Source organism: Nerophis lumbriciformis, linkage group LG01 (assembly GCF_033978685.3).
Source record: "Nerophis lumbriciformis linkage group LG01, RoL_Nlum_v2.1, whole genome shotgun sequence".
Classification (NCBI taxonomy): Eukaryota; Metazoa; Chordata; class Actinopteri; order Syngnathiformes; family Syngnathidae; genus Nerophis; species Nerophis lumbriciformis.
The window spans coordinates 76,811,815-76,833,506 of NC_084548.2; the positions used below are offsets into that span (position 1 = coordinate 76,811,815).

At 41.3% G+C, this 21,692-nt stretch overlaps 2 protein-coding genes across 2 annotated transcripts; one reads left to right on the forward strand and one right to left on the reverse strand.

The window, feature by feature from the left end:
* Positions 1-8,071: 8,071 nt before the first annotated feature.
* LOC133614657 (struthiocalcin-2-like) lies at positions 8,072-10,143 on the forward strand. Its single transcript, XM_061972807.2, has 6 exons — positions 8,072-8,134; positions 8,970-8,997; positions 9,086-9,171; positions 9,296-9,424; positions 9,714-9,816; positions 9,893-10,143. Exons 1-6 carry the CDS (start codon positions 8,072-8,074, stop codon positions 9,970-9,972), a joined length of 489 nt encoding a protein of 162 aa, XP_061828791.1. The 3' UTR covers positions 9,973-10,143.
* A 5,732-nt stretch (positions 10,144-15,875) lies between these two features.
* LOC133614664 (galactose-specific lectin nattectin-like) lies at positions 15,876-18,018 on the reverse strand. The gene is made up of 6 exons (XM_061972820.2): positions 17,873-18,018; positions 17,756-17,783; positions 17,575-17,660; positions 17,365-17,499; positions 16,180-16,276; positions 15,876-15,989 (listed from the first exon to the last, which is right to left on the reverse strand). The coding sequence occupies exons 1-6, from the start codon at positions 17,930-17,932 to the stop codon at positions 15,913-15,915; spliced, it is 483 nt and encodes a 160-aa protein (XP_061828804.1). The 5' UTR covers positions 17,933-18,018; the 3' UTR covers positions 15,876-15,912.
* Between the last annotated feature and the right edge of the window lie 3,674 nt (positions 18,019-21,692).

Here is a 21,692-nt window from a genome sequence, read left to right on the forward strand (position 1 = left end):
ATAAGCACATATTTTTATGTTCGGATACTTTAGATTATTTCAAGTTTTCAATATTACTTGTGCACTTTTTACTTTTACCACACCCATAAATGTAACTATTTGTGACTTTATAGAGTATACATACATGTGTGTGTTCCCAATGGCCAACATTGTCTCTTTTTTTAATGTTCATAACTTTTGGAAAATGCTCTCATGTGTGTCAGCCCAAACGTCCACACAGTGTCTAAGATAAGGCAACAGTAGAGTACAATAAAGAGTACACAAGGCTTTGTCAATTCTATCAATTCATGATGACCATCCATCAGCTTGACCGCATGTCAAAAGTGCAAACTTCATACTGCCTGCAAGTCTTTAAATGTTGACAATCAGTCAAGAAAAAATTGATTGAGGGTCAATATTGTTGACCACAATTGTCTTGGTGTTATTTCCTATTTATAAACGCTTTCCGTGCAGCTGCTTTCAAAGTGAAATGAAATAAAACAGACACAGCATTCCTATTGTTAAAAGCTGGCCATCGGTCCATCAAACCATGAAATGTCAGCCAACAGCGCCACCAGGTGGCAGACTAAAGTAAACACGCACATCATGGATTTGAATTTCCAACACAGGCCTGATTGAAGTCATGAACACTTTCTTAGTTTCTTGGACAGTTTCTTTTCTTTCTCCCTAAAACAACAATTGTGTTGGGTGTGGACATAGTTCATGTGTCGTAGTTCCAGCTTCACAGACCACAACTCTATTGCAACACCTCACCAATAGATTGGTCAAGTGATATCAAGGATTATATGTTATATGTCAGTCGCCTTCCAAGACTTATCAAACAATTGTGCTCCATTCTCCACCACAAAACAGATGAAACTGGGAAAAGCACGGATGTCTACAACTTCTTTGTGTGTGACTGGGTCAAGGACATTGGTATCAACACTCTCCCGGATAAATATGTATCGTTTTTGCTCAGGTTAAGGTTGCATTTCATCATTTAACTTCACTTCTACTGCCATGTTTGTTGTTGTTGTTGTTGTTGTTGTTGCACGCCTTGTTTACGAGTAGCGTGTTTTTCCCCGTCTTTATCAAAATATAACTATAGATGTCAACATTGTGTATGTGCTGAAAGATTCATTTATGATTGTTTATCAAAATATAACTATAGATGTCAACATTGTGTATGTGCTGAAAGATTCATTTATGATTGTTTATCAAAATATAACTATAGATGTCAACATTGTGTATGTGCTGAAAGATTCATTTATGATTGTTTATCAAAATATAACTATAGATGTCAACATTGTGTATGTGCTGAAAGATTCATTTATGATTGTTTATCAAAATATAACTATAGATGTCAACATTGTGTATGTGCTGAAAGATTCATTTATGATTGTTTATCAAAATATAACTATAGATGTCAACATTGTGTATGTGCTGAAAGATTCATTTATGATTGTTTAACAAAATATAACTATAGATGTCAACATTGTGTATGTGCTGAAAGATTCATTTATTAAAATATAACTATAGATATCAACATTGTGTATGTGCTGAAAGATTCATTTATGATTGTTTAACAAAATATAACTATAGATGTCAACATTGTGTATGTGCTGAAATTTCATTTATGATCGTTTATCAAAATATAACTATAGATGTCAACATTGTGTATGTGCTAAAAGATTAACTTATGATTGTTTATCAAAATATAACTATAGATGTCAACATTGTGTATGTGCTGAAATCTTCATTTATTAAAATATAACTATAGATGTCAACATTGTGTATGTGCTGAAATTTCATTTATGATCGTTTATCAAAATATAACTATAGATGTCAACATTGTGTTTGTGCTGAAAGATTCATTTATGATTGTTTATCAAAATATAACTATAGATGTCAACATTGTGTATGTGCTGAAAGATTCATTTATGATCGTTTATCAAAATATAACTATAGATGTCAACATTGTGTATGTGCTGAAAGATTCATTTATGATTGTTTATCAAAATATAATTATAGATGTCAACATTGTGTATGTGCTAAAAGATTAATTTATGATTGTTTATCAAAATATAACTATAGATGTCAACATTGTGTACGTGCTGAAAGATTCATTTATGATTATTTATCAAAATATAACTATAGATGTCAACATTGTGTATGTGCTAAAAGATTCATTTATGATTGTTAAAATATAACTATAGATGTCAACATTGTGTATGTGCTGAAAGATTCATTTATGATTGTTTATCAAAATATAACTATAGATGTCAACATTGTGTATGTGCTGAAATTTCATTTATGATCGTTTATCAAAATATAACTATAGATGTCAACATTGTGTATGTGCTAAAATTTCATTTATGATTGTTTATCAAAATATAACTATAGATATCAACATTGTGTATGTGCTGAAAGATTCATTTATGATTGTTTATCAAAATATAACTATAGATGTCAACATTGTGTATGTGCTTAAAGATTCATTACATGTAGTATTTATTACTATTTTTTTGTTTTTCATTACACTTTACTTCTGTTATTGTATGTAAAAACATGCAATGCGACAATGTAATTTCCACATTTTAAGATAAAGAAAAGTCTATCCGATCTTATCCAAAAAGCAACATGCCATGTTGGACCAAACTTATCAGTAAGGACATTTTTCTGTACATAAAGTAATAACATGACAACAGATTACATAACATACAGAAAACAAATAGATTACTGGTAAAAGTAACGGCCTTAGTCATATAATGCTGTTATTGTGAACAATCGTCCATAAGCTAGAAGGAGTCTTTGTTGACCCACACCTCCTTCTGTTACACCAAAGAATTATCCACGGCTCCACTTAAGTAGAACATGTTCATTGATATAAAACACACACGTATTAGCAGCACCGCTAGCAAAATCATTGAAATGCGTACACCCAACCTCACTGACCTCAACAACAAGGCCACCTCAGTCGAAGAGGACTGCACACCCACTTCAATTCCATGGTTGAGGTGGCAAGAGCCTGTTATTTTGCAAATCTTATTAGGAAATCCAAGGGTCATTTTTGGCACCATAAACTACAATACTGGCGCACAACTACCGGTTTCACCCACGTCCTCTGATAAGGTCTGTAGTTATTGTTTGTTTTTTTGCAAGCAAAGTTGCGTACATTAACCCACTGTTCATATTTTCCCTTCGTACTCCTAGAGCCATGTTTATGATCATTTCTCACCTGTTTCCTTACAAGACTTAGCTGATCTTGTGAGTATAATGAAGATCTCTATTTGACATCTTGCCCATACTTTTATTAAAAAGGTAATAAGCAGTGTTGGTCCATCGCTGCTCTACAAAATCAATTTATGATCAAAACATCCCGTCCCACTCTCCCAGGCAGTTGTGCAGAATCTTCTTAAAACCCAAACCTCGACCCCTGGGTTTTTAGCAACCATCGGTCCATCTCTAAGATGCCTATTGTCTCCAAAGAAACTGGTTCTGCTCGATCTCAGCACAGCCCTCGACACTGTTGATCATCAAAACCTTGCAGACCGGCTAAGAGACTTGGTGGTCTTTTAAGGGACAGCTCTTCAATGGTTTAAATCATATCTGGCAGATAGAACTTTCTCTGTGACTGTTGGCCTTCATAAGTCGGAGTCTTCTCTCATGTGGGGTGCCCCAGGGTTTAGTTTTGGGGCCTATCCTTTTTACCTGATACACGCTTCCACTCAGGGATTAGGAAGTTTGAAGGTACGGCATACTGCATGTAGGTGGATGAACTTAATGTCTTGAATACACTAAATGATTGCTGACTGACGTTGAAGACTGAATGGCTAGTATTGCTCTTCGGCTGAAAACTGCCAAAACAGAGGTGTTAATCATTGCCCTGACACTGCAAATTGAAAAGTAGCCAGCTGCTTAGGGTCCATTGCTCCAAATGTCTGAGAAATATTGGGGTCACATTTAATCACACCATGCCTTCTGACGAGCACATTCAAAGTGTGACAAGCGCCTGCTTTTTTCACTTGAGGAACATTTCCAAACTCCGATCCACAGAATCCTATTCTGAACTAGAAATGATCATTAAAGCTCTTGTTCCTTACATCTTGCCAATTTTAATGAACTCTTCACCTGTTTCAAGCACAGATTGCCTGTAGAAGTGCCACTCGGCTCTTGTCAAGATGTCACAAATTCAGTCATTTTAGTCCCGTTTTCGCGTCCTTGTACTGGCTAACAGAACATTTCAGGACACAATACAAAAATGGTATCAATTATTTACAGGGTCGTCTATGGCCAAGCGCCTGGTTACTTGGTAGACCTCTTGTCTTTTCACTGTCCTGTTAGGACACGGTGGTCTGCTGACCGCCGTCTGCTTGTTGTAGTTCGTACAAAATAAAAAAGTAAAGGAGAAAGAGCCTTTGAGTCAGTTGTCCCCTAAAGAGTGAAATGCACTCCCTTGTGAGCTGAGAGTTGCCTCTTCTGTTGACATTTTTAAAAGGCAGTTACAGTTTTTAGTGTGTGTATACGACTCGTTTAAAGAGTGACTGTGTGATGCGTGATGAGCCAAGAAGACGCCAACAAGGAATCGTGGAACAGAAAGCTTTATTTGTTTCACCGAGCCTCAGACTGGAACTGCAGCTTCCAGGAGAATGAGTATGGACCTAATCACTATTCTGACAACTGTCTTTAAATACTTTTTACCCAAAGACAGTTACTCTTTGTTGTTCTAGCCTTGGGGCCGGTCAGTCTGGACAACACCCAGTTTGTTACTTATTTCCTGTGATCGGTTTGAGTTGGATGACCTCCGACCCCTGTCCTCTACTCCTATCTGTAGGGGCTTCCTACCAGATGTTGCTAATGTCTTTACACTTCCCCCTAAACTCCAAACTTGCATTCCTGTAGGCTTCCAATTTCCTGGGGGCAAGCGCCATCACTCTCTGGAGAGCTTGCGAGGGAATTGTGAAATTTTGACCTCTGTAGAATAATCTTCTAAAGTGACCAAATCCAAACACATGCTATCTCCCCAATCATGTAAGGAAATTGTATACGGTATAATTGACCTCAGTGTACAGCCCACCTTCACCTCTGGTTTCGGATCAACATTAGCAATAAAAGTAACTCTTCTAACACATTGGTTATTTCCAACTTGCAGCAACATTGTTGTTGTAATCCACACTTGAAGTTAGCCTATTTCAATTTTATTTTTCTAATTCCGGGAGACAACTGAACTAGTCCATGTGGGTCCAAAAGCAGTTTGGTCGGTTCCGCTGAACTCCAACTTCTTTGATTCTGATTGTCAGACGTTGGCGTTTCTGCAACTAATTACAACAAACAACACCATAATTGTCTTGATTAATAACACACTTTAATTCCACTCACACATTTCCCCAGCTTGAATCATCTGATGACAATCCTCAGCCAACGCCCCGATGTCGGCGTGACCGTTGTGGCTGATTTAAAATGACCTTTAAAATGTTTTTTTTTTTTTAAATTTTTTAAACAGAATAGATTCACTGTCAAATGGAATGTTTTTTTAGGGGTTGTGATTAGTCTTACCATAACCAGTGCAATAATAAATCTGAATGTATGTCATTATTTTTGGTTTTCATTGTCCATCCATCCATTCATCCATCTTTTTCCGCCTATCCGAGGTCGGGTCACGGGGGCAGCAGCCTAAGCAGGGAAGCCCAGACTTCCCTCTCCCCAGCCAGTTCGTCCAGCTCTTCCTGTGGGACCCCAAGGCGTTCCCAGGCCAGCCGGGAGACATAGTCTTCCCAACGTGTCCTGGGTCTTCCCCGTGGCCTCCTACCGGTCGGACGTGCCCGAAACACCTCCCTAGGGAGGCGTTCGGGTGGCATCCTGACCAGATGCCCGAACCACCTCATCTGGCTCCTCTCGATGTGGAGGAGCAGCGGCTCTACTTTGAGCTCCTCCCGGATGACAGAGCTTCTCACCCTATCTCTAAGGGAGAGCCCCGCCACCCGGCGGAGGAAACTCATTTGGGCCGCTTGTACCCGTGATCTTGTCCTTTCGGTCATAACCCAAAGCTCATGACCATAGGTGAGGATGGGAACGTAGACCGACCGGTAAATTGAGAGCTTTGCCTTCCGGCTCAGCTCCTTCTTCACCACAACGGATCGATACAGCGTCCGCATTACTGAAGATGCCGCACTGATCCGCCTGTCCATCTCACCATCCGCTCTTCCCTCACTCGTCAACAAGACTCCGAGGTACTTGAACTCCTCCACTTGGGGCAAGATCTCCTCCCCAACCCGGAGATGGCACTCCACCCTTTTCCGGGCGAGAACCATGGACTTGGACTTGGAGGTGTTGATTCTCATCCCAGTCGCTTCACACTCAGCTGCGAACCGATCCAGTGAGAGCTGAAGATCCTGGCCAGATGAAGCCACATCATGTTTAAAAAGCAGAGACTAATCCTGCAGCCACCAAACCAGATCCCCTCAACGCCTTGACTGCGCCTAGAAATTCTGTCCATAAAAGTTATGAACAGAATGGGTGACAAAGGGCAGCCGTGGCGGAGTCCAACCCTCACTGGAAACGTGTCCGACTTACTGCCGGCAATGCGGACCAAGCTCTGACACTGATCATACAGGGAGCGGACCAAGCTCTGGCACTGATCATACAGGGAGCGGACCGCCACAATCAGACAGTCCGATACCCCATACTCTCTGAGCACTCCCCACAGGACTTCCCGAGGGACACGGTCGAATGCCTTCTCCAAGTCCACAAAACACATGTAGACTGGTTGGGCAAACGTTTTCATTGTTGACATAAAAAATTCAAATAGTTGTTACTAGTACCAATGTTGCACCTGATGTTCAATGTTCACTTAAAATGAATGCATTTGTTTTCAAATCAGTCTCACAAAAGCTTCTTGAGAAATTCTAAAACGAGTCTGTGTTGTTGTAATGTGTTTTTGATTGGAGGGAATAAGTATTCTATTCCCGGCAATAACAGTTGTGCCCATGAAGAACACACATGAACCATTTCCCTGTTGTAAATGACTCCTAAACGTAACTTGTGACGTGGAGAAAAGACACCCGTCACAGAAACTGTCTTACGGGGCGGCATGGTGTAGTGGGTAGAGCAGCCGTGCCAGAAACCTGAGGGTCGCAGGTTCGCTCCCCGCCTCTTACCATCCAAATTGTTGCCGTTGTGTCCTTGGGCAGGACACTTAACCCTTGCCCCCGGTGCCGCTCACACTGGTGAATGAATGATGAATGATAGGTGGTAGGCGCAAACTGGCAGCCACGCTTCCGTCAGTCTACCCCAGGGCAGCTGTGGCTACGAAAGTGGCTTACCACCTCCAGGTGTGAATGAATGATGGGTTCTCACTTCTCTGTGAAGCGCTTTGAGTGTCTGGAAAAGCGCTATATAAATCTAATCCATCATTATTACATTCAAACCTCTGACCGCCATGTGCAGGACCAAAGAGCTGTAAATGCACCTAAAAATACAAATATGTTGAAGAAGCCTGGTAAGAAAATGACCACTTTTGGCTGGATACGTTCAATACGGGAGCACTCCGTGCAAGGTGGAGGACTCTGAGATACAATTTGACCGTATTCGTACACAACAGTTGGGTTAGGTCCCTCGCACCCAACCTCCTCTGATTCTCAAAAGTTGGTATTTCAGCAACTAATTAAAACCAACAACAACCTAATTGTCCTAATTAATGACACACACAGGCAAATGGTCCATTAGTCTCTTCAACTCCTACGTTTTTTCACCCTTTTGTTTCCCTCACACCTTTTGCGAACTTGGATCCGCGTAGGCCGATTCCCAGCCAGCGCCCCGACGTCTACGTGACTTCTGCGTTTGTTTCAAAGGAAATCAGTCCCACACAAGCTGCTAGAGAAATTATCCATGTTCTGTTGTGTCATGTTACATTAATATGAGTGACAAAGAAAATATTTAAGGGCTGCCAGGCTTGAATATAAAAGGGACAGATCTTAGTAGTGCTCAGTATCAAGCCTCATCACTGCTAAGGTAACAGGACACAACTTTACATCCTGCTTTTCTAATTCCTTTTCATGTGACATGTTTACCGAATTTGTCTATTATTTCACAGATGGCATTTGCTCTTCGTGTGTTCTTCCTCCTTTGTGGGATCAGTGGACTGCTGTCTGGAGTTGTAAGTCGAAACTTACCTAGGAGATCAAAATGTGTAGATTGTCAGTCATGGAAACTGGACTTTGATTGTTCCCATTGTGCAGGCTTAAGATTGATTATGCACTTGCTATTAGGATCCAAAAGGGACCCGCTCATAAAAATGTCATAAGTCAGCAATACATTCTCGTTTTTTTATTGTTTTACTTTCAACACCTGAAATATTTGAACAACTTCTGATCCATCTGTTGATATAAAGTTTGCATGACTCTTTCTGTGTGTTTAACCCCCTTTTTGTTAAAAAAAAAAGCGGTGAATTCTAAATAGTTTTACAGTACCTACTGAGCAAGAATGAGAGAGAACGCAGGCAGGACTTGGTTGAGTTTATAGGTTTCACACAAGTCTTTTATTTATATCTGCCACGTTATATATAACTGCCCAAGATTAATTCCATTGCATTTCAGCGGTTAAATGGCAGTTTAACTCATTTATTCTCATCAAAGCTCTGTAAATTATGCATTGTGAGTCTCTGGCGCCATCAGGTGGTTACACCAAAACAATATTGTCGAGTTTTTCAATCTGCGAAAATGAGATTCATTTGGTTTTCCTGTAAAAAGCATAGTTGTATACCAGGTCTGTTTGTAAATAGTTATTATAAGGTGAGTCAGAGAGGTCTTAAGAGAAAATGGGTGTACCTTATCCTGTTCTAAAGACACAAAGCAATTAAAAAAATAAAACTGCCTGAACAGTCATATCACAGAAAGAACACACAATTCCGGTTTTGCACATTAAATAAAAATTGATATCTTCATACTGCAGTGTTCAGTCTGATTTGAAAAAAGTGTTTTTCTTCTCCACAGTGTTCTACTTCTCTTCCAATTAAAAATGGTTGGTAGCTATGACCTAATGACACGTTTTCAAATGCACACTTTCTTAGTTTGGGTTTAGTCTATATAGATGAACAAATGTCTTGCAGGTGGCTGCTGTCCCAAGGGCTGGATTCAGTTGGATGGTTTCTGTTACAGCTTGCGCCATGATCTAAAGCCATTTGACGAAGCAGAGGTATGCATTCATTCCACACAGTAGTTGATACATAAGAAGCTGGAAAACATTTGTAAAACACTAGTAGAATCAATGAATCATATGTTTGATTTACGGTTGATTTTGACTCTGTTTATGCCATTAGGCAATTTGCAGATCTTTTGGTGGGAACCTGGTCTCCATCCACAGTTTCCTGGAAAATCTGGTGGTTTATGGACTGATTGAAGAGGAGAATGTAGAGTTTGCCTGGATTGGACTCCATGATCCTGTTGGGGTATAACTTCAAATGATTTATTGACACAAATGAATGTGGCATCCTGGCTAAGGAAGGGGGAACACAGCCTTTACCTTCACCTTTGTTTTTTTTTGTAAAGAAAACCACTTTTCTGTTCGGAAGAATTGAAAATGAAATGACCACCTGACTTTTGACTTTACATTCCTAGCTCAGACTCAAGTATCTCTTCAATCAGCTTTTATGATGTCGTATCACGTTATTAATGCATAAGATGTATTATTTTGTGCTAGGTTGCTATCTGACTCATTCAAATGTGACTGTCTTCTAGAACGGAGTCTTTCAATGGACTGATGGCGCAAGCTTTGGGTATGATAATTTCCCCAAAGGACAGCCAAGTGATCATGGTGCCTGTGTGGTGATTTATAGAGCAGGTATAAGTACAACCAGTGAATCCAATTTATGTGTGATTAAGTATAATGTCACTCTAAAACCTTTTGTTTTTTCTAGGTGATTGGTTCGTTAAGGATTGCTCCTTCACAATGCCATTTGTTTGCATCTTAGATACAAACTGCTGTGGTGGCCGCTAATCAGCCTTCTTACCCAATGTCTGTCCTTAATCACAATGAATATTCTTAGACAACGTTAAACTTTAGTGGTGTTTTGGTATCTCTGGGTTCACTATCAAGTCTGCATTGTGTCTTTTTTCATACTCTTCACTTGTCATTGTCAATTATATCAACATTTTTGAAACCTCAAAGATCATCCCTCTACTAAATAAAGAAACCTGTCTGCATCATAAATGTATCATTGTCGAGTTATTTGCTTTTTCAGCATGCATGTTCAAACTTGGGGGGTGTATTGATCAGTCAAAGGAAGAACAACGGTACAAGTAGTGCTCCACTACACTGGGGCCCACGCAAATACCAGTAATCTTATCATATTTAATCATTATATCCAACCTACTTACAGCTTAACACCATAAACCTTGTCAAATGATATGAAACCATGTGTTAATCACAAAGATTATTATCAAGGACTGATCAAAAATTTTGCAAAAGAGATTCATCAAAACTGATGAAAAATAAATGTACATACAATTACACAGTGCTAATGCTAAATAAATGATAACTAAATAATAATAATGTATATATATTTCTTTAAAAAACTGTCAATAAAATCAAAATGCAAATGGAAATACAGCTTAAGCACTTTAGTCATACTTTTTGCACTTAAGAAACTTCTCTATGACTCTAGCTCAAGACTTCTTCTGTTTGTCTGATGTGGTCATTACTGCCACAGATGGTGCAAAGGTGTATTGCAACCGAGTACCGCTGCGGCCAAAACGGACCACAGCTGGGAAACTGATTTTTTTGGCGGCCCACCAGGTGGCGCTCACGGACCAAAAATGGGCCCTAGGACTATGCTTAAGAAACCCTGCAGTGGAGTAAATCGTTACACATAACATGTGCCCTTAGTCTTGAACTGTAGTATTTTGCTACTACCCATCCATCCATTTTCTACCGCTTGTCCCTATTGTAGTCGCTGGAGCTACTTAACCCTAACAGGATGACATCATTGTCCATTTGAGCTTGTCTGTACTAAGAATTGGCAAATTGTATTCATATTTTGTGGACAAGAGCAGTATTTACAGAAGATGAATAATGAAAAAAACAACTCAAAGTTATACATTTTTTTAAATTTTATTGAAGGAAGATTATATTTGATCTCTACCACACTTGAAGAAAAAAAATAAGTCCATACTAGGGTTGTATGGTATACCAGTAATAATAAAGTACCGCGGTACTAATGAAATAAAAACGGTACTCGTGCTTCTGAAATATACTGTATTTTCCCGGCCATAGGGCGCACCGGATTATCAGGCGCACTGCCAATGAATGGTCTATTTTTGATCTTTTTTCATATATAGGCACATTAAAGGAGTCATATTATTATGATTATTTTCTAAATGTAAAAGACTTCCTTGTGGTCTACATAAAATGTAATGGTGGTTCTTTGCTCAAAATGTTGCATCGGTGATGTTTTACTCATCATCTTCAACTCACTTTCTGACAGCCGCTTCAGCATGCGCCGTTTTGTGGGCGGTTTATTTACGTGCCTCCACTTCGACAGCGTCATCTCCCCGTCATCTTTGTTGTAGCGGTGTAGTGTGCAAGGACGGGAGTGGAAGAAAAGTCAAAAGATGGAGCTAACTGTTTTAATGACATTCACACTTTACTTCAATCAATAACGGAGCAGCGTCTCCTCATCCGTGGCTCACTAGTGCAACAACGCCCGAAATGTGTCCCGTAAAAAAAACGTCTGACTGGAACTCTCTAATAAGTAAAGTTCCTTGGGTGAATAATGTAAAGTCACTACACCGGTATGTTTTAGTGCTTTCGTGGTGAGTTTACTGACAGATATAAGTAAGAACTTTACACTACTTTATATTAGAAATGGCAACAGTGGAGGATGAATGTCACATAACAAGAAGATAGAGGAAAAAAAGAAGCTTATTGACTACGGTGTCAACACAGACTACAAAGACGGTAGCGCGCAAATTTTCAGGACTTAGGCAGATCCCAAATACAGATCAACAGGTACCAGAAGGTAAGAAAAGTTGCTGATCGTCAGTAGTTGAATTAAACTTCTTGAACAGCGCAATAGTGTTCTCTCACTTTGCTCCCCTACAATTGGGTCCTCTCCACCAAGGCTCCACATCCACAACCGTGACAGTGCGATCGGACCAAGAAATGGACCCAGCGGGAAGCACATGCTGCCCTCAGCCTGCCTACTACCCTTCCAATATTAACCCAGTAAAGTCCCTACAAGTTTCTTCTCTTTTCTTTAGTTCTCCCTCTTTGAGTTTGTCTAATTCCTCTTACATGTCAGACTTGTCTTTTGTGCCCAATCACCCCGTTTCAACTCCTAATCCTGTTTCCTAACCTTTATCCCCTGCATTTTGGTGTGATTCAGATTCTTCTGACCTTTATTACGTGAACTCATAAATCTCCTTTCTGACTCTGTGACCCTGACTATCTTGGTTCAATTTCCAACACTGTTCCTAATCCTCTGCCGCACACTTCCTGGAATGGTTCTGACCTTTCTAACCTTGGTGATTCTGGGAATGAACTAATTAACCTCCTGGATTCTAAATTTACAGTCAGATCTTTCTTGTGTCCCAACCACGTTGACCAACATATGGTTCTCCCCTTATTTGTCCTCTTCCCAGGAGTTGACCTCTGACTCTTACTTGGGCACTCGTTTGGCCATCTTCTGTGGTGGTCAACGAGGTCATCCAAGCAGACTCACTCATGGTCCTGCTCACATCTCAGCCTGTCACACCTGTCAATTTCACAAGCTTCTCCTTTGGTCAAAGTCTGTTCACCTGGTACTAAGTCCAGAAATGTAGTTTCTCCCCTAAATCGATTGCGTTAATCTTGTCTTCTCAAATAACTACATTTAAAAGTCTTTTACTCAGACAAATCTTTTTTTGTTGGAAGGGTTTCTTACCTGCTGACAGATTCGGCTGACACTTCAGCCTTCGTCAGACCGGTCGTAGCGTCCTGGAGTGACGTGTCTAAAAACAGCTGACCGTGTAGGGAAGAATTTCAAAAGAAAAGTTTTAAAATCATCAGCCCCCTCCTGGGTAAAACAAAACATTGCAAGAACTCCCAACAGCTGGCAGAGGAACTCTGAAACATGAATATCTCATGTCACCTCATTATTCACAATAATTCCCGTAGTGCCTCATTTTTGACTTAACCTCCTCCAGGAACTGCAGTCCTGTATAATGTTGCTCGCTTGTAATAAAGCAACTTTTAGTTCAGTACAGCGTCTCCGACGTCTCATTTGATCCAGCCGCACTGCCGTGTTGCCCTGCTGTCTGGACGAGGATGACAAGACCAGAAATACACATTCGTCACAATTGATGTGCAGTCATATCCTTTGGATTCTTAAAGCCTGACTACCTGTCCTTCGGATATAGGTTGGAGTCTTTTGCTGAGATGTTGCACGCACACTTCCTCCGACTTGCACATCTTGGGTTTATGCAGATGTTTGGAGACAGGGAGAGCAGTGCGCGTTTGCCTTGAAATTAGTCTTTGTACGAGGGATCCAAATATGGCGTCATAAGGAAAATTCCTTAATGTGAGTAGGTTAAGAAAGATGTCTCTTTTGTATACGTGAGATTTCTTCATTAGGATTTGGGGTAAAAACTCCCGTGAAAAGAAACGGGGAAGGATTAAATAGGATCTTCTTCCTCTTACTCCTTTTTGGACATGCTGTAATGCAAAACTGGAACTATGTGATGTATTATATTGTAACTCTATGCATGTTCGAAATAAACTGACACCATAACCATAACAATAACCATGATTACACATGAGTATCGGGCAAAGATGTGCTCCATGGAGCACTGAAAAACCTCTCTGGCAGAGCTGATTCTAAATGGCATCGGCATGAACCCGTAGCGAACAAAACAAGGGCTGAAAGTTGTCAGCATTGAGGATTTGGGGTCCAGGGAGATTTGCCTGAATGAGTTCTTCCCATGAAGGACTAAGAAAACTGTGCAGATAGGGCGATGCGTTCTTTTCAGAGCTGTGTTAGGGGTTGATGCAGATCCTGATTTCTGTTATGCCTTTTTGTTGGTAACAACCATACAAGACAGCCAGTCTGTGGGCTGCGAGATTGGTGTGATGACACCTAATTCTTGCATTCTGTCTATTTCAGGTTTGACTTGGTCTTTCATTTCGACACCTCTGGGTCCGGTGTCATTGAATATGGGACAGTTAGCTTTCCGAGCTCACCTGACAAGATGTCACAATATTCACTTTTGATTTGCTGTCTTGAACTGTGGAGCGATTCCGCTGGTGGACTTCGTATCTGAGAGAAACAAGTCCCATCCGTAACAAAGCATTAAGACCAAGCACTGGCAGTACATTCTAATTGACAATGAAGAAGAGTAAGGTTGAGGGTATCTGGTTTGGTGACTGCAGGATTAGGTCTCTGCTTTTTGCAGATGATGTGGTCCTGATGGCTTCATCTGGCCAAGATCTTCAGCTCTCACTGGATCGGTTCGTAGCTGAGTGTGAAGCGACTGGAATGGGAATCAGCACCTCCAAGTCCGAGTCCATGGTTCTCGCCCGGAAAAGGTTGGAGTGGCATCTCCGGGTTGGGGAGGAGATCTTTCTCCAAGTGGAGGAGTTCAAGTACTTCGGAGTCTGGTTCACGAGTGAGGGAAGAGTTGATCGTGAGATCGACAGGCGGATCGGTGCGGCGTGAAGAAGGAGTTGAGCCGAAAGGCAAAGCTCTCAATTTACCGGTCGATCTACGTTCCCATCCTCACCTATGGTCATGAGCTTTGGGTTATGACCGAAAGGACAAGATCATAGGTACAAGCGGCCCAAATGAGTTTCCTCTGCCGGGTGACGGGGCTCTCCCTTAGAGATAGGGTGAGAAGCTCTGCCATCCGGGAGGAGTCAAAGTAAAGCCGCTGCTCCTCCACATGGAGAGGAGCCAGATGAGGTGGTTCGGGCATCTAGTCAGGATGCCACCCAAACGTCTCTCTAGGGAGGTGTTTCGAGCACGTCCAACCGGTAGGAGGCCACGGGGAAGACCCAGGGACACGTTGGGAAGACTATCTCTCCCGGCTGGCCTGGGAACGCCTCGGGATCCCCCGGGAGAAGCTGGACGAAGTGGCTGGGGAGAGGGAAGTCTGGGCTTCCCTGCTTAGGCTGCTGCAGAGAGGATGTTGTGCTTACGACTGACTTCCTGAGGCGCAAGGTTGAAAACAGTGTAATGAACATCGTATGTTTGCTATGTTCGTCCCATTACGCTCAGCTCGCAAGCTTGTTTGTTCCGAGCTAACTTGTATCTCAGCGCTCTCGGGGCTTGTTAAAATTGGGACGATAACCAAAATACCGACATTTTCTTTACATCGTAAATACATCGTATTGCTAAGTGACATTTTTTACAGGATGACCTTTTGTTGCAGTCGCTTTTTGTTTTCCTTTTCATTTGTGTGCGCTGTGTGCTAGTAAATATTGTAACCCGAACAAGAGTCCGAGTCTGCTGCGATACGACTTCTGCGCCATGTAACAGAGCTGATTTGTGAGTGTTGCCGAACAAAAACAACCACGGACAAAACAACACACCTTTTCTGGATTGTGCTTTGGCAAATGAATGACACTGTCACATGATGACAACATTGGATTTGTTTTTTTATTTGTATTTATGGTCACACTTCCTCCAGTTTATGCACCTTTTCGCTGGCTCTGTGGCCAATATACTTAATTGACCCTCAAATTGAAAAGAGTACTAATGAATACAATCCCAGATTGCGTGACTACATTCCCAAATGTGACACAACGCACCATCAACTTTTGTGTTTGTCAGCAATCAATTAGAAAGTGATCAGACTGTGTAATATACTAATGAATACACAAAGATCATAAAAGTCGGGTCGTCCTGTAAAGATCAAGACGGTGGAAAAGGCATGGTCAAGGAAGATGTGACAGTTGGAGGGCTGATCAGTGTTTGCACTCAGCGTCTTTGGCACAAACGTAGGGGTGTTCAGTTTCACAGATGTCATTAGTCCAGAGTTTATCTGTAAGAAAACAGAAGTGTGTGATTACAGAGAATCGTCTGCCGATTATTGAAGCAAATAATGCAGATCTGCCTGCAATTCCCCCACTTATTGTTAATCCAGCCTTGGCAAACTGGTAGAAGTACACAAGTACATTAAATAAGACAAATAGTTACTTTGACTAAAGAAAAATAACATTGTATATCATTACCACTCTCTCCAATCTCCACACAATCTCCATCGTTACTCTCATCGTTAAAGTCACTGAAATCAAACTCTGAGCCGTCAGTCCAGATATAGTCATCCTCCTGAAAGACAAAAATAACATTTAATTGAGTGACACCTGATCTTGTGTGTTTGTCACAGGATGATTATTTTTGTGTAGTGTGTGTAGATTCTTAATTCTTTGGAATATCTTGCTGATTATCATGTTGGTTTTATTAAACACGGTGGCGACATCGTCATTTCTAATTACTGTAACTTCTCAGCTGAATTATTGTGTTGACTAACTGGTTTATTATTAATCATTATTATAGGTTATGTAATCGTTCGGATTAGTTTTTTTGTCAGTTAGATAGTTGGCAGAATAACTCAAAAGGTTCTAATCGGAAGTTCACGGAACACTCAGGAAATGTCAGAAATGAAATAAACACCTGATTAGATTTTTGGGGCTGATTCAGATCATTGCTACTATGTTCCCTTACTTTTACGTTATGAATCTCTAATTCCCTGTGGATTCACAGCCTTGTGTTTTTGAACATGAATATACAGAGGATGAACAGCTGCTTATAGAAGCGAGCACAAAGAGAGGGTGAGACGTTGGAGCAGATGGAAGCCGAGAGAGTGAGGTCGGCGCTGTAAATGTGGAACTTGCAGCCACAGAAATGGAGTGCCGACCCAAAATCAACTGGATTAAACAGACAACTGTCCATCAAGTGAGTCACTACAATATTGATCCTGATACATGCAACACATCATACTTTTGTGATTACAACTACAGTAGATACGCTGCCGAGCTCGCTGTGTACTAACTAAGCATGAAATGTGGGCTAATACTTTACAGATACTGTAATGTGATTGTTCATGTTCTTCTGTCATTGTGTTGTGTATTACAAACTCAAAAGCCATTCAGCTGCCGTCGCAAGGCGTTGTGTTACTGCGCTAGAATAACAGTTCCTCAGTGTTCGCTCTTACAATGACAATGTGGCTACAGTTTGATTATTGTACAGGTTACGGAATGTAAATGAACTATTGCTGACGGTTTTTGGACGCATTTTTAAGAATGCAGTTCCCCTTTAAGTTGATGCAAATATTGAAAGTCTGGAGGAGATGTACATTTTCTGTGTGATTAAATATCAGTTGCCCTTTTTTTTCATTGTTTGTGAAAGCGTCACACCTCTATCGCCTCATGGAGTCCAATCCAGGTGTCTTCAACGGGATCAGCTCCTTTCTTAATCACTTGCAACACGACCACATTTTCCAGAGCGCTGCGGATGGAGGCCAGATTCCCACCAATAACTTTGCAGATACTCTAATTTGACAAACACCAACAGAAGAACACTGGTTTAGAACTACATCCCAACTACTGAGTGGAATCCTTCCATACCTCTGCATCTGAAAAGGTCCTATTGTCATCCTTGTAGATGAAACAACGTTTATCCAACTGAGTCCAGCCCTTAGGACAGCAACCATCTGCAACACATAAAGGTCAAATAAATAAACAAATAACAGAAACCATTTCAGTTCGAAAAAGTTAATTGGACATTTTTGAAGTCATAGCTACCAACCTTTGTCGTCCTGGACAGGAAAAGACCACTGTGGAGAGGACAAGTACAGATCATGAAGACAGCGATCAATGAAAGACTCGGGTGTTATTGAAGTCAGCAGGTGAGATTTGGACTTACAACTCCAGTCAGTCCAATGATCCCACAAAGGAGGAAGAACGCAGGAGAAGTAAACGCCATCTGTGCAATGGTAGACAAATACTGACATATTAGAAATGAAACAGACTTCTAAAAGTAGGATGTAAAGTTGTGTGGTCCTACCTTTGCAGGTGTGATGTTTGATGCTGAGGGTGACACGGAGCCTTCTTATATATATACAGTATGTACATGCTGGCCTTATGCAACCTTGCAGGTTCTGTCACTTCTTATAGAAAAAATTCCGACATGAAATCAAATTCCTTTCATTATGGAACCTTGCAGGTTGTGCCAAATTAAAAAATGTCTCTGACATGAAAAGAGATTCCTTTCATAACAGCTGCGGTCTGATAAGGTCAGGGTGAGTGATTAATGACACTGTTCCCTTCAATTTAAATGTCCCGTTTATTCCACACACCCATTTCATCTATAATTGCATGGTTTGCAATTCCTACAAAAACAAAAACTAGCCAGCCACTTGTTAAGCAAGACTAATCTGCTATACCTCTCATCATCGCCTCTCGGAGACAAGTACTTCATGCCTGGACATCTTTCTAGCCAGATTACACGTCCTAGCTAAATTTCTCTTTGTAATCTCTGACTGGGTCATCCTAGTGTCATTGGAGCCAATGTGTACAACTATGTTCGCATAGCTAGTGGTGCCATTAGCCTGTTGTACGTGTTTGCGAGTTAGCTCCCTAAGATTAGCTTCAATGTCAGGTGCTCTGACCCCGGGAATACACTTAATTGTGGCTGGTTGGCTAAGCTGTATGTTTTGGGTGATGGAGTCCCCAATGACTAAGGTGTGGTGCCCGGTAGACTGGGGTGTAGGACTAGCTAAAGGGCTAAATCTATTATGTGTCTCAACCGGTTCACCGTTGCTTGTAGGTCGCCTAGGGCTGCTACAAACTGGGCTAGTTAGCCCGCTACAGCTAACGCTAGATGTGTCTGCAATGTCTAAAGTTACGAGATTACTCTAGTCTAGTTTTTGGACACGGCCCTCCGGTAGGGCCAACCTATCCATGAGAACGGTGCACCAAGAGCAGGAAGCCATATTTACCTTGTTTCTTTCACCGAGTCGAGTTCTTGCTGTCTTCAGAGAAGTGGTCGCAACGTGTGGGGGAGCAGATTCCTTCAGACCGTAGCCACGCTAAGCTTTGTTAGCTTAGCAGCTAGCTAGCTGAGAGAGAGAGAGAGAGAGCGGGTGGTTTACAAGATAGATAAGACTACTAAGTAGGTTTAGGAAGGAATAAAGAAAGCTGAAAAACAATTAGAAGCACACAGATAGAAAGATAATACTTAGCCTTTTTTCGCAACAGCGAGCAGTCACTCACGGCAAACAGGAAACAGGAAACAGGAACCGGTCATCTTATAGGCCTATCTTCTTCATCCCGATCCCCAACCATTTCTTTTTTATTTCAGGTTGTCTGCGGTTCCCGGAGCCATACTTGCCAACCTTGAGACCTCCGATTTCGGGAGGTGGGCGGTGGTTGGGGGCGGGGGCATGGTTGCGGGCGTGGTTAAGAGGGCAATGACGTGCAGTCAGGGGAGGCAGGTGGGGCGGGGCCTCACGTGCCATCATGGAAAGAAAAAAAATTAATTAAATTGTTATATGTATCCAGTGATTATACTATAAAGTTATTTTCCATTTAACTTCACCAGTTTTAGATTATTTGTATTCAAAATCACAGAATTTTCACATTTGCCGTTCAAATACTGAGAAGAGACTTGCGGTGAGGCAGCAGCCAGTTGAGCCTCACCATGGATTGCGCAATGACTGGGCTAACTGCTGGCCTGCTGTGCAGTGAGACTGTATTGCTATATGAATTATATTATACATTTCCATAGTTTAGTTAGCTGAGGTATATAATGTACAGTGTATTTTGTCAACAACTGGATGTGTGTAACGTATTTCTTGTGCTGAGCAATCATAAAACTGCTGCGAAGACGCACTGGGTGAGGCTCGCAGTAATCCCGCCTCCTGGTGGTAGAGGGTGCTAGTGATCCCGGATCATTTTTGCAACTACTCGGCTGCAGAAGAAGTGACAACAAGCAGCAACAGTTAGCAACGATCTCGCCTGAACTTTTAACATGGAGGATTACATATTTAAAATAAAACACTTTTTGTTATGCCCGTTTGATTGTGGACTATTACTGACACCTTGTGGCCATGGGAAAATGCTGCGCGTCATCAGTTTGGGCACTTCCGGTTTACGATGTTTGTTCATTTCATGAGACAATAAGAAGTCGACAAGTTGTGTTAGCTCTTACAAGCCTTGGAAAAGATAAGTGTGTAAGTAAAGTGTTTAACTTGTTTATGTGGCTCAATATGAAGGTGGAAAGTGGCTACATTTGATAGTAAGATGTGTATTGAAAATCGATTTTTGTGCACTAATTTAATGGATGTTTGAGGACTTCAAATGGCTGCCGGTCATAGAAATAGTTCCAACACTCAGCAGTGTTAGTTTGATGGTGGTGTTGTGTATTTGTGTGGAGCTGATGTTGACATATTGTGTATTACATTTCAGTGTGTTGATTGAATCATATAGCTTATACATTGTCATTGTGTGGAGTTCAGTTTTACAAAAATAAATAAATCAACGTCCAGTGCAAGACAAGGCAAGATCAACAACAATAAAGAGCCTAAATGGATTCATCTACTTTGGAACTTTATTAGAAGGTCCTGGATTGGTTGTTAGCTGTCTGCCAAGCTGCATAAGCTCAACACATATAGTGAGGGCACAACACTTTTATAAACTGGACTTTCAATGGAAGCAGGAGGTAATAATTAAAGGAAGATCTCCATGGAGACAGAGAGACTTTTAAAACTGAAGAAAGATAAGGAAGACTTCTATAAACAAGTTATCGATGCTTTTGTTCAGAAGGAGCTGCGCATGGACTTCATTTATAAGTAAAGGTAAGACCACAATAACGTTTTTTTATTAAATGTGCTTTTTTGTGTGCTACAGTTTGCATGTGTAGAGTTAAACTTAAAGTAGCAATGATTGTCACACACACACTAGGTGTGGTGAAATTAGTCCTCTGCATTTGACCCATCCCCTTGATCACCCCCTGGGAGGTGAGGGGAGCAGTGGGCAGCAGCAGCGCCGCGCCCGGGAATCATTTTTGGTGATTTAACTCCCAATTCCAACCCTTGATGCTGAGTGCCAAGCAGGGAGGTAATGGGTCCCACTTTTATAGTCTTTGGTATGACTCGGCCGGGGTTGGTTGCTGTCATGGTGCACGTTGCACCATGACAGCAACCACCCACCCACCACCACGAAAAGAATACCTACCGGAATCAATAAAAGGCTATCGATGCTGTCATCTAGCAAAGCTGAATTTGACCAAGCAACCCCCCCGTACCAAAAAGCCCTTGATGAAAGCGGATACAATTTCACCCTCACCTATGAACCCACGCCAGGAAACCAGCCAAAAAAGAACAGAAAACGAAACGACATAATCTGGTACAACCCCCCATACAGCAAAAACGTCTCAACGAACATTGGACACAGATTACTCAATCTGATTGACAAACACTTTCCCAAAGACAACACCCTAAGAAAAGTATTCAACAAGAACAACATTAAATTGAGCTACAGCTGCATGAACAATATACGACAAATCATCTCAAACCACAACAAAACAATTGCAAATGAGCCGTCGACCCCTAGACAGAGCGACTCCAAAACCAACAAAGGATGTAACTGTCGAAAGAAACCTGATTGCCCTCTCAACGGGGGGTGCTTACAAACATCAGTTGTCTACCAATCTAAGGTAATACGCAAGGACATTAACACATCCG

Bases quoted from the DNA above. Each gene is read 5' to 3' on its own strand.
- LOC133614664 (XM_061972820.2), bottom strand. From the start codon at position 17,932: ATGGCGTTTACTTCTCCTGCGTTCTTCCTCCTTTGTGGGATCATTGGA. The intron at 17,661-17,755 runs GTTGGTAGCTAT...TATGTGTTGCAG, and splicing joins TCCTGTCCAGGACGACAAAG to ATGGTTGCTGTCCTAAGGGC. The intron at 17,500-17,574 runs GTATGGAAGGAT...TTGTCAAATTAG, and splicing joins GGACCTTTTCAGATGCAGAG to AGTATCTGCAAAGTTATTGG.
- LOC133614657 (XM_061972807.2), top strand. From the start codon at position 8,072: ATGGCATTTGCTCTTCGTGTGTTCTTCCTCCTTTGTGGGATCAGTGGA. The intron at 8,998-9,085 runs GTTGGTAGCTAT...AATGTCTTGCAG, and splicing joins TTCTCTTCCAATTAAAAATG to GTGGCTGCTGTCCCAAGGGC. The intron at 9,425-9,713 runs GTATAACTTCAA...ACTGTCTTCTAG, and splicing joins GACTCCATGATCCTGTTGGG to AACGGAGTCTTTCAATGGAC.